The sequence below is a fragment of the Carassius auratus genome, chromosome 13 (genome assembly GCF_003368295.1).
Source record: "Carassius auratus strain Wakin chromosome 13, ASM336829v1, whole genome shotgun sequence".
Lineage (NCBI taxonomy): Eukaryota > Metazoa > Chordata > Actinopteri > Cypriniformes > Cyprinidae > Carassius > Carassius auratus.
This window is the reverse complement of record NC_039255.1, coordinates 7,396,857-7,409,626: the sequence shown is the minus strand read 5'-3', so window position 1 is coordinate 7,409,626 and position 12,770 is coordinate 7,396,857. Positions and strand designations below refer to the sequence as shown.

The 12,770-nt window shown below is 38.8% G+C and overlaps 1 protein-coding gene across 2 annotated transcripts in view; it reads right to left on the bottom strand.

Annotated features, from left to right (window-relative positions):
- The window catches only part of LOC113112493 (pecanex-like protein 1), a 36,171-nt gene that overhangs the window by 7,752 nt on the left and 15,649 nt on the right, over window positions 1–12,770 (bottom strand). The window contains exons 7-24 of one of the 2 annotated variants that reach the window (XM_026278123.1): window positions 11,782–11,911; window positions 9,615–9,808; window positions 8,026–8,119; window positions 7,700–7,757; window positions 7,239–7,471; window positions 7,005–7,158; window positions 6,895–6,927; window positions 3,145–3,316; window positions 2,830–2,940; window positions 2,464–2,555; window positions 2,258–2,367; window positions 1,960–2,065; window positions 1,770–1,862; window positions 1,072–1,222; window positions 817–958; window positions 470–647; window positions 248–356; window positions 5–134 (exon numbers count right to left, since the gene is read on the bottom strand). In XM_026278123.1, the coding sequence (XP_026133908.1) occupies window positions 5–134; window positions 248–356; window positions 470–647; window positions 817–958; window positions 1,072–1,222; window positions 1,770–1,862; window positions 1,960–2,065; window positions 2,258–2,367; window positions 2,464–2,555; window positions 2,830–2,940; window positions 3,145–3,316; window positions 6,895–6,927; window positions 7,005–7,158; window positions 7,239–7,471; window positions 7,700–7,757; window positions 8,026–8,119; window positions 9,615–9,808; window positions 11,782–11,911 (2,290 nt within the window). Of the gene's footprint in view, window positions 1–4; window positions 135–247; window positions 357–469; window positions 648–816; window positions 959–1,071; window positions 1,223–1,769; window positions 1,863–1,959; window positions 2,066–2,257; window positions 2,368–2,463; window positions 2,556–2,829; window positions 2,941–3,144; window positions 3,317–6,894; window positions 6,928–7,004; window positions 7,159–7,238; window positions 7,487–7,699; window positions 7,758–8,025; window positions 8,120–9,614; window positions 9,809–11,781; window positions 11,912–12,770 lie in introns of both variants that reach the window. The other variant, XM_026278122.1, reaches the window with a different exon arrangement.

Below are 12,770 nucleotides of genomic sequence, written 5' to 3'. Positions count from 1 at the left end.
TTACTTGTATTCTCTCTCCCAAAAGCGCACCGGTCGTACATATGAGCTGATGAAGATGGCACTGCCAAGAAAAGGGTTTAATGGAGTGGAGAACACCGCAGACACAATGGCCTGTACGAACAACATGGCAGAGTCTGGAGTGGACCAAGTCAAGGAAGCACAGCACGAAACAACAAGAAAGACACCTGAATTTGACAAAGCCTGTAAACTGTGTTAAATCTAAAGCAGGTTTGTGTGTTCGGGATACGTGGCACTGCAAACGGCTGGGCGAAGGCATGGAAGGCAGAGCCCCAGGTAATCTGCCAGGGCGCGATGTAGGTATAAACAAACTTTAACTTGTAAAAGAGCTCCCATAACTACAAAAAACACAACACATCACACAGTTATACAACAGAACTTCTTAAAAAAAAAAAAAAAAAAAAAAAAAAAAAAAAAAAAGTAAAAGGATGCTATAGGAATTAGGACTGACCTTGCTGAAAACGATGGACATAATGAAAAGGTCCAGCAGCAAAGTCTCGGAAAACTGCCGGTAATCAAATGTGAAGAACAGGACCGTGAAGAGGACAGTGACATACTGATATGTTGGACTACTGAAGGAAGAACGCAGCAGCTTCAGTCCAGCAATGGTTATTACTAGAGCCCCGACCCTGAGAGAGAAAAATTATTAGCTGACTGCGTGTAAATGATAGCGCAGAACAATGTTGAGCTAATACACAATGATCTGGTGCAGACAGTCAGTCAGTTAGTCGATTAAACATCGTAACACTGGATGTAAGGAAGTAAGACAGGAGGTCAGATTGAAGAGGCAATACTGACTCTGTGTTGAGTTTCTTGGGGCTGGCAAGCTCCTGTGCGCTGCCACTCAGCTCATTAAGCACAATGAGTGGATAGAGGATGTTTTTCTCCACAAACAGCAGCCACACATGTGTACGCTCAAACCACATGACATGGGCGGCACCTAAATACAGAAAACACATGCTTCAGTACTGTTTGTGCTAACCGAGTCCCAGCAGAAAAAAAAGTGTTATCTTTGCATAACAATCAATTTGCAAAATCTGTAGGGTGACTTACCCCGGATTTCAAACTGATAGTACTCCCTGGTTTTGAGCAGCGGGTGTGAGAAGCAGTACCAGGGCAACTGTTTCCTCATCTGGGGCAACAGGTAGTGAGTTAACAGGCCTACTGCCCCAACCAGACCGTACAGAACATAGCTCAAAAAAGGCTAAAATAGAGGAAAGAGGGACAAGAAGTGTCAAGACCTGCCTATTTATTATCCTTTGGATATTTCACTACAGTTTTATTTGGACAGTTATTAACATTTTAAAGAGCTGTTTTCCATTTTAATTGTAATTTATTTCTGTGATGGCAAAGCTAAAACAAAATTTAATGGAATACTTAATGGAAGATTTATTATGCATGCTTATTTCTCCTAATTTATTTATTGATTTATTTTTATTTTTTACCTTTGCTGTAATCTTACACTCTCAGTTAATATTTAAAAACATGAATGATTTAATAACACTGTTAAATGTAATGTATAGCTAATCTCCAAATGAATATTAACTTTTAATAGTGTACATTATAATGCTGTGATGCCAAAATTAACTTGCAATGACTGATTTTAATTTTTAGCATTTTTTATTTTAGCAAAATAATGTAGAACATATTTTAATATGGCCATGTATCGGTTATCACCCACACAAATTAAAATTATCAGCATTTTATCACAAAATGTTAACATTGCTGCATTACTAATCATAATGTTTTACCTGTAAGGCAATGAAGACAGTGCTGACGTGAATAGCGAAATACAGGACAGCAATGACAACACACACAATCACATCTGACTGTAGTCTGTCATTCTGCAGTCAAAGAGAAAAACAGAGACACAGATGCATCATTCACAACAGAAGAGAGCATTGTATCTATGTTTGAGAGATTTATGTGTACATCACTCACCACAGAGCTGCGGAGTTTTTCTGGTAAAGGATCCTGAACTTCAGAAAGGGGATCCTCTGGATTTTTCTCTTTCACATTAGGGAAGACCTTTGATTGCACTAACGAACTATACAAACACAGGATAATATTCAAATTCAGAAAATTCTAATTAACCACTCTGCAGTCAAACAACAAAAGCTCCTGAGGCACTGAATCCCGAGAGGATACAAAGTCAAAGAACCTAAACTACTTAAAGCTGGAAAAGTGCAAGAATTATCTATCAAAAGCACAGACCCACACACTCAGAGTTAAGACTTACATGAGAACAGAGGGGTCACTGCTTTGGCGGCTGAGATGGTATGAAACAGCAACCAACAGCCCACAAAACACTGAGAAAAGCACAGGGATGTGTTGAGGATCCCACGAGTCCTGAAAACAAACATAATATTCAGAGGAATATTAATGTGCTCAACACAGAACAATCCAGCATCCATACAAATACAACCAAAATCAAGAAAGAATCACCTTTAGAGCACCATAGCAGAACCCATAGAGCATCGCTATGGTGATGATGCTGCGCACAACACTATAGAGAGCTGAGAGCAGACTGGTGCTCGCTGGGAGTGAAGACAGACATAATGAGTCTCTAAAACACAACACAGTTTTGTAGTTTATGAAATTAAATAGTAGAAACATTGGTAACTTTACGATGAGGTTCTATTTTTCCACATTAATTAACTAGATTTTTAAAAATGAGTTCATGTTCATTTCAAATTTTATTAAGACATTATTAATAACAATTTGTAACAATTCAAAGGAAAGAAAAGAAAGAATCCCAGTGCATATGCTTATTTTCCCCAGTCCTAATGTCAAAGTGTGCATATGTTTCACCGTTTCCTCCGAAGACATGAATATCAAGTTGCTCAAGCAGGTACATGACGAAAGTATTAATCTGAGGAAGCAGCCCAATGAAGAAGATGATGGGAAAGCACAAAGTGAAAACTGGAGAGAGAGAGAGAGAGAGATAATGTAACACTCGAGTACTTAAGTCTCGTCACATCAGCAGGATTTTCTCTGTACTCAGCTCTAGAATGTCTTTACTCTTTCATAGGAATGCTGAGAAAAATCGTACTGCATGCAGATTTCAATAAAAGAGCAAAACAATAACTCCTGTGAATCTATGTCCTCATGTGTATCAGTGCTCACCAATGAGGAGATCCCGCGCCTGAGACAGCAGGACGGAGCTGGTGAGAGCGACTCCATACAGAGACACTGCGGTGGAGCTGCTGTTTACACTCCCATAGTGCAACAGCCAGATCAGTCCACAGCACAGACAGAAATACACAGGCCTGCTGTAAGCGATGATTCGATTATGACCCTAAACAAACACGGACAGAAGGGTGAGAAAAACATAGAATCTATGAATTTAGACCCCCAATCTGTCATTTAACTTAATGTGGCGAGTGGGGCGGGGCCGAGAGGCGTGGGAACGAGAAGTGAGGCCAGGTGTAGTGATTGGAGATGAGCTACACCTGCGCCCCACCGCCGGTCTTGAGTCCCACGTAGGAGATGGAAGGATATAAAACTGGAGTGACGACCGTGAAGGACGAGAGAGGACCAGGCCTGGGACATTATTTTAATGTGTGTGCTTTTTATTTATGCGCACCAGTCGGCCGTGAGGGGCTGGTGCGCCGTTTTGTATTTATTTTGGATATTAAAATGAGTTTTGATTGTGCGCCGGTTCCCGCCTCCTTCTTCCCGATGAATAGGAAGTCTTTATTGTTACACTTTATTGTTACCCCCAAAGCAATCTAAAATAGTCCGAATATAAACACTTATTATAGGTGTACCCTAGTGATTCAGGACAAGCTAAAAACACGGTTTGGAAAATGGATTCATGGTGTACTCGCTTATTATGTTCATTTTTCTACATTTTGAACACAAACATAGTTACGGACCGCAGCTCTGATTGGTTGTTTTTTACAGGGAGCGCATGACTTTCTGCAAATGGCAATAGGACCACTGGGAGGAGCCATAGGAGCTTGAGTTTTTCACAGATTATCTGTCTCATATTCTACTGTCAGGACATAATGACAGGTTTAATAAATATGTAAAAAATATTTTTTTACAAAAGTTCCCTACAGCACCTTTAAACGCAATTAATCATGCTAGGTGCTATTACTTAAATAATAGGGGTGTAACGGTTCACAAAATTCACGGTTCGGTTCGATACGATACACTGATGTCACGGTTCGGTTCGGTTCGGTTCGATACGTTTTAGATACAGCAAAATGTAAAAACATCTCAACTTTTCAGAATGCCGCAAGCGCACCGCGGGTCATGTGACAAGAACCAACCAATCAGCTTCATCCTTTCCCGTAACAACGTTGAGAGCTCAGCCAAGATGAAGGAACAGCTGATCATAGTTGTATATGGATTGCAATTTTGAAATAAATTCAGTAGCAGAGCTACTGCAAGCGATTTTTAGAGCTGCAAATCCATTTATCCTTCGCTGAAATTTCCGCGTCTCATGGAGAGAGCACGTCATTGTTGCTTAGCAAAGACAGACGCCTCATGAGCGCTTCTGCCCGAGCGCTTTGGAAAGGAGGAGAAAGACGCGCTTAGCGTTTTCCATGCGTTTTTAGGCACGATATGTGAACGGCCCCTAAGGCGCTCGCTCACTCAGCACGCGCTGAAGGCTCGTTGCAAAATGTCTAATGCATTTAACAGACCAGAAATATAAGATCCTAAAATAACCAACAGGTCTGGTGTTTGGGTTGGATTCCCTGTAAGCTATAGTGTCTAAATGCTGCAGGGATAGTTTGCTGCGTGCATGTTTCTCCTTTTTTTCGTCTTTTCCCAGATAGTACTGACGCATATATCCCAGATATTCCCGCTGTTTTTTTTTTTTTTTTTTTTTTTGTAATCCCGCTGGTGTACCCTGTCATGTTGCAGATGCGACATACCGTTGTTTTTTTATCCACCACTCTCTTGCCATCACTATTATAGCTTAAAGCAGTGGTTTTCAACCTGTGGTCCGCGGCCTTGCAGGTGGGCCGCCAATTATTTTCTGTTCATTTCCAGTCCATTCTAGGGCTGTGCGATTAAAAGAAAACGTCCTAAAATCACGATTTGAGCGTGCGCATATGCCTAACTCCAGGTTCACACACTGTCTGTGATGCTCCTTTTTTTCTGAGCCAATGTTGATGGATCAGAGCGTTCTCACTGCGGTAAAAGGCTAGAAATAAAACGTGCGAAAATAATTCATGTCTAACACATGAGCATAGAGTGAATTTGTTAGTGAACAGGATGCAGTTTAAGTGAGAGGAGACACGTTTTAAGTGTGCACACTCTCTCCTCGCAAAGCAGCGTGTATCTGAGCAAGCACGTCCGGTTTTGTGACAGAGCAAAGGAAATCTGCTGCGAACAGAGAGATTCACACTCGTGCATTATTTTAATGTGCTTTCGCGTTATATTTATGCGCTCTCACTGCTGACCGCATACACATACTGTATACACACTGCAAACACCTGAGGCACCGCTACAATTAATGAGCTCTATGAACAATGCATGGCAAAAAAGAAAAAAAAGTCCCTGTATACAGGATTTTTTATTTATTTATTTTTTTTGCCACAAGTCTATAAATTTTTTTACATCTTCACTATAGTGATAATTTTGACTTATGTCTGTTCTAGAGATGTTACAACTTTTTGATAAAGCTCTGATTGGTTTTCTTTTGGAAATATGTTTCAAATTAATCCTGAATGCATTTATGACTGTAAAAGCACAATTGCAAAATTGATCAAAAAAATCGCGATAGTTTTTTTTTTTTTTTTTGTCCATATCGCACAGCCCTAGTTTATTCAATAAATATAGTTTAAAATCTAGCTTCTGAGTACTAAGTTATTAACCCAACAATAGCGGGGTCAGTTAATTTTTTTGAAGTGGGCCGCGCAAACATATGTGTTTGGTTGTGTGGGCCGCGAGTTGAAAAAGGTTGGGAACCACTGGCTTAAAGGGAATCCAAAGTGCACCCAAACACCAGACCTGTTGGTTATTGGAGGATCTTCTCATTTCTAGTCTGTTAAACGCATTGGCTATTTTGCAACGAGCCTTCAGCGTGTACTGAGTGAGCGAGCGCCTGCTGAGTAGCCTAACATAAACATATAAGATGTTGTTTTTTTCTTCTTCGGGAGTGTCAGGGGCGTTGCCTGTTACGTTGTTTGGGTTATTGGGCTACCTTGTTGAACGCATATCATTATATTTCTTTCTCTCTCTCTCTTTTTTTTTTTTTTCAAATATAATTAATTACTCCAACGAACCGTTCGGTATACATAATGCGTACCGCGTACCGAACCGAAAGCGTCGTACCGAACGGTTCAATACGAATACGCGTATCGTTACACCCCTATTAAATAATGTATAATCACGAATATACACCAAAGGGTTGAGGGCAATATGACTTAAATGTTTTTGAAAGAAGTCGATTTTCCTCATCAAGGCTGCATTTATTTGATCAACAATAAAGCAAAAACAGTAATACTGTGAAATTTTACTACAATTCAAAATGTAACTTTTTTTCGATTTTAAAATATTTTAGAAAGTAAATACATTTTGTGCGATGGCAAAGCCCCATTTTTAAGCAGCCATTACTCCAGACATTACAGACATTAATGTGATGATATGTTGCTCAAGAGACATTCTTTTCATTTTCAATGTTGAAAATGCTTTTGCAGCTCAATATTTTTTTGTAACGGTGTGGTTATCAACATTATACAATTTTCTTTTGTTTTCAGCAGAACAAAGAAATTCATACAGGTTTGAAACAAATTAAAGGTGATTAAATAATATCAGAACTTTCATTTTTGGGTTATTGATTTTTCCACCACTGATGTACATGCTTTTAGCTCACTGTAATGAAGTGTGTTATTGTATATGAATGTGTGTGTTACTCACATGTCGTGGTGATGAAGAGTCAGGTTGGACACTCTAATTGAAGAACAGAAATGTTTCATTAAAAATTAATCATTAGATTTGTATGTTTTTGAAAAGTGTGTGATTTTCACCTTCAGCAATGAGTACTGGCAACTGGCAATAACGAGGCAGAACTGAAAGACCCAAATGTCTGTGAAGAACCCATGAACTAGCAGCACAGAACCCAGGAAGGCCACGAGAACCGCCAGAGCCACTGAGAGCACATTCTCCAGAACCTCCCGGTTCCTGACAAACACATGCAGCATCATCAGGATATGAGCTGAGACACATCAGTAATACACATTAATGTGTGGGTTTGTGTGTACCTGTCGAAGAGGGCAAGTAATGTGAGTCTGTCAAAGTGCAGCCCGACCCACAGGTACGGCAGCAGCCAGAGGCGGTAGTACTGCTTGGTTTTGTGTGGGTGTGTGTGTGAGTGTGTGTGATTATGTGTGGAGTCCTGCGTGCAGTGCGGCGCCTCCTGCAGGTCAGGACTCCCGTCCACATCGTGCTGTTCCAACAATTCTGGGTCCATGGACAGCAAACGATTCAGACGCATCTGAGGAAAGGAGAACTAAGCCAGGGTGAGTTTACACACACACACACACACACACTGAGCTCATTGTTTCAACTGTGCTGCTTCTCATACAAGTGTTATTGTGAGCAATGCATAATCTTACTAACTAAACACTAAGTCAAATATTCAGTCTGTGGCTGAATTATATCTCAGAGTGTTTGCATGAAGAAAACATTCAGTCTGTGTTTGTGTGTATATGATAGCACTCACCAGATCATGAGGGTAAAAACGAACTGAGGTAGAACTGGAGAGGTGAGAGTCTGTTTCCCTGCAGAGATAAAGACTTTGTTAGTTCTGGGATATTTAACAAAGGATTCTGTTCTGCATTACAGTTAACTAAATCTAAAACAATTTAAGAAAACAATTAGTTATGTGTATATATACACACATTCACAAACACAAACACATATATACACTAATAATAATGACAAAACAACATTTTGTATGAAAAATATAATAAGTAATAATGTTTATAAAATACAAATATTAATGCTAATTATAGTAGTATCTCAAAGATAACACTAGGTGTAACTCACCAGAGGTTGTTGGATGCTCGTCTGGTTGTGGGCTCAAAATTCACCATGGACATGTCACATCCTCCGACCTCATAGAGAGGCGGTGTCAGCTTCCCTGAGTAACACAAACACACAGGGGGTCAGGGGTCACATAGCAGACATCACAAAGTGTCACATAAGTGTGGTACTTAAGCCTTTTGCCACATACAGGACACTGACCCCCAATGCCAGCTGGTTTTCAGAACAACAAGACCTCAATCTTGCAAGGCAGATGCCAACAAAACTAGATCACTCTAATCAGGAAAACTGTCTAAACTGAAAACACCCTACTATTCGGGTCCCTCTTCTGTGAATAATGCATTGCAAAGCGGCTTTAAAAGTTTTCTATAATAAAACCTTTTTATTTATACATTACATGTTACAGTTGATTACTATAAACTTTATTTCATGATTTAGTTTAATGACAATAACTAAATCATGTCTCTTATGCTCACCAGGGCTGCATTCATTTGATTAAAAATACTGTGAAAAAAGGTACTTTAATGTAATTTTTGATCAATTTAATACATCCATGGGGAACAAAAGTGTCAATTTCTTTAAAAAATAAAAATAAAAATGACTAAGAATGTTAAAATGTTCTTAAAATTAGGAATATGATATGACATCTAATTTGGAAGGGGTATGAGAGAACCACTGAGAATTTCTACACTACAGCATAACAAATTCTTAATATAATACAGCTGCAAGAATAAAATTCTAGAGGAAATTAAAAGAAATTTACACTTGACTGCCAGTAACAACATTAATTGTTATGGTTTACATTAAGTGATCTAAACACAAGTTGACAGCACTTTATACACGTGTAAATGGGGTCAAAAAAATTAGTGATCAGACAAAATAAAACCACTTTCAGACAAAATCTGAAACTCATGTTCAAATTTAAGCCAATAAATAGTCAAAAGAGCCAATAAGCCAATAAAATTCATGAATCATCTTCAATGCGACCAAAGTTAATACCAGGTGCACACAAAACCTAAACAATCCTTTCTTTACAAATGCAATGAGCCTCATCCACTCACAAAAACCCACTATACTGTGATTTTGTTCTCTTTGTCTATTCAAAAACAAGAGATATTTATAGACATATAGATGCATTATTGATCATGGGAGGAAACAAGCAAGCATGTTCCTTGACCGGAAGCAAACCTTAACCGCAGCAGTGGGAGTGCATCAATACCTCTAGACCACCAGGGAAAAGTTTGACTGACCAAAGAAAGACAATGTCACATGCACATGCATGCAAAATACGATATAAGATCATTATGTTAGTGGTGTAATCAGTGTGATCCCAAACACAGAAATACATGCAAAAAAAATCGGTAAACTGATAAATAACGATTAAGTTCCACAGCCAATTCAACCTGATGAAAACCTACAGATGCATACTGACTGAATATTTATACCAGAAAATTACATGCAAATGGAATGTGATAAGAAACAGCATGCAGTCGTGACAAATAGTGTGACTGACAGCATGCAAATGTGAGACACACAGGATGCAAATATAACAGGAAGGTGTGACAGACAGCAGGCAATTTTACAGTGCATACCAAAGTCATCCTGCAGGCTGGCCACGCCCACAGTGGACGCCTTATCCAGACAGCCCTCCAGCTGCGCACTTCCATTCCTGACCAGCAGGGAGGTGCTAGTGCTCAATACCGTCACTTGAGACGGTGTGCGGGATGGCTGACCTCTGACCTGTGACCCTGAAGCTTGAGATACCTGACTCAGAGCTTCCTGCAGACTGGAGGAGCAGATATATTCATGATTCAGAATGAGTAACAGACGTGAGTAACAGATGTGGGACACAGGGATGGGCGCTTTGGTCAACTTTAGTACTCGACAAAGAAGTCAACGGAGTACTCAGTACTCACCCTTTGATTGTGTACCCTTTGATGATAATGTTGCACCTGTGTTGTTATTGTTAACTACAATTAAGGCTGTTAGTTATTATTATTTTTTGGTTTTTTGATAATGAAAAAAAACATACATTTTAGATGGAAAAAATTTAAATACTCATTTAAAATACTAATAAATACTATAATAGTATATAAAATTACTACAACAACACTGATTGCATCATAAGCTTTACATTCAGTTTTGGTGTCAACAAAAAAATAGTTAAAATTTAAAAATGCTAATAATCTAATCTAATCTAATCAAATCAATCTAATATAATATGATATATGTTCAGTGGAATTTTTGGAAGGAGAAAAAGAACTGAATTTTTATGTTTTTGTGCCCATCCATAAAGTAAGAATGAGTGTGTGTGTGCGTGTATAAAGATAAGGAGCACAAAAATAGCACAAGATGCTGGAAGGAAGGGCAAGGTCAGATTTTAGAGAGGAAAAACAGACAAATGGTTGTGATAGAAGAAAGGGGGTTCTGGAGGTGTTATGAGAGCTGACAGGAAGTGTAAAATGAGAGGGGAGCTGAACGGGAAGAAAAGAGGATGAGTATTCTGATTTCACTGCTAGAAAAAGCACAAGCGATTTTGAGGTTTGTGTGTGTGTCTGTGTGTGTGTGTGTGCAAACAGAACAAACATTAACAAAAAAAGTGTAGTAAGGGAGTTGCTCACTGTCATTTTGGAAAGAGATGACGGAAAAATAGAAAACTGCTGAACTCATCAGTGCAACATAAGTGTTAGAGGCATCACTGTGTTTACACATTCATTTGGACGGTGTGTTAAATGCACACTTGCTTGCTCATTCACCATTATTACTATCATTGAAAATAGCTGCTTAATATTTTTGTGGAAACTGTTATGCATTTATCAGGATTCCTTGATGAATATAAAGTAAAAAAAAAAAAAAAAAGCATTACATTTATTTATTTTTTCGATCAACTTAATGCATCTTTCCTGAATAAAAAATAAACCCTAAACTTTTGTACTGTGGATTTGGTTTGGATCAGGTTTGTAGAAATAAATCTCCATGTGGATTTTACTCTTTGGCCGAAAAAACAACAAAACAAATTAAGTTGGATATGACAAAAAAATGAAATGGATTCTTGCTGACTGTCTGAACGAAGCCTGTGAGTGATTTCAGAGAACTTGACTGGAGAACCTGAAAGTTAGTCCACTGAAAGCATCATGATGATACTACTTCAAGAGAGACAGACATGCCCCAGGCCTGATGTTAAAACAAAGCACTCAAACACTCTCTCAGCATCTGAAGCGGTCTATGATGGCAAGGATGACTGTGTCTGGGGGTTATGGAGAAATTTAGTATATGAGAGAAGGACGCAGTGACTGTAACTCTTCAGGATACAGTAGTAAAGACCCCAGAAGCAGCATGTGTAAGTGTGTGACAGTGAGGGTGAAGTTAGACACCATGTGACGTGGTTCATCAGAACAGGATAAAACAAGTGAAAGCACATGAATAGATACTGGGCAAAAATAAACAGAAGTATGGAAACAACTCATGCAAGAAGAAAATAAGACTTGAATTGCATTGAAAAGGCAACATGCAAGAATGTTGGTTTCCTGTACCAGCAGAAGCAGAAAGAGATCAGCTTGGGCTTTAAGTCCGTACAGTAGTAAGAAGAGGGTAGCAAGCAAATTAAGGATTACATTTCATGCAATGCCCCAGAGAAGTGTGTTAGCAAAAGAGAAAGGAGGTGAAATGTGCTGATAAGAATAATGATGTGGGCATCAGCACAGATGAGTCAAAGCTGGTGTTCTGCAGCCATTCAATCCCTCCCCGGGTGAGTCGTACCTGAGTGGGGATCCGATGAGAGAGGCTGGGGGCGTGGAGTTACTTCCTGCGTTGTGCCGTCTACGCACCGCTTGTCGACGAAACGTACTTCGTTCTCTGCGAAACGTGACTGTGTCGTCATTCCCAGGGGCTGCCGTAAGAAGACAAAGACAGGAGGGCCACCAAAAATAAGCTTTTATTAAACTAGCAAAATGCAATGCTGCATGCAAGACCAGTGTAGACACAAGAATCATCAAACACACCGATTAAAAACAAAATGCAAAGAGCCTGATGATTTCATGCCATATGGTCAGGGGTGCACATAAATGGTCCGCAGGTCCGCATGCGCGACCAAAATAAAAAATATGTTCTGACAGCGCGTTTGCGAACCGAGATGGTTGACAGCTGTTAATACACAAATTACCATTTTAGATCACAAACTATACTACATAAGTTTTATTTTCAACCTGAAAGCATAAATCTTGGCTATGCCATGCTGTTTTCAAAGCACAATGCAAAACTGTAACATTCATCGGTAGCGCATATACTTACTTGCTGGCAACCTACCAAAATAAAAGCCTGCTGATTTTAAGTTTGAATATGATGAAATCGATTTTATTTATTTATTTTTAGATGCCTAAATGTTTTAAGTGACTTAAAACTGGGGAATACATAAAGCGGTTCTTCTTAAAGAGGCAAACAAAATAGTAGTAAATATTAGCATTTTATTTTTTAGTTTACTATAAAATAAATATATTTGTATTTAATTCTAGGACTGACTTATTTTTAATAATTTTATCACACAGTATTATTTGGTTTATTTACTATTATTTTATATATATATAACAAAATAAAGTGCAATCATATTTTAACTATTATTAATTCATTTTTTATAGTTATATTTAATGGGTCACGCTATATGCAGTGTGAGGACCAAACCAAATCTCCAGGTTCTCTTATGAGAACCAGGCTGAAAAAATTATGTGCACCCTTGCATATGGTATCAAAGA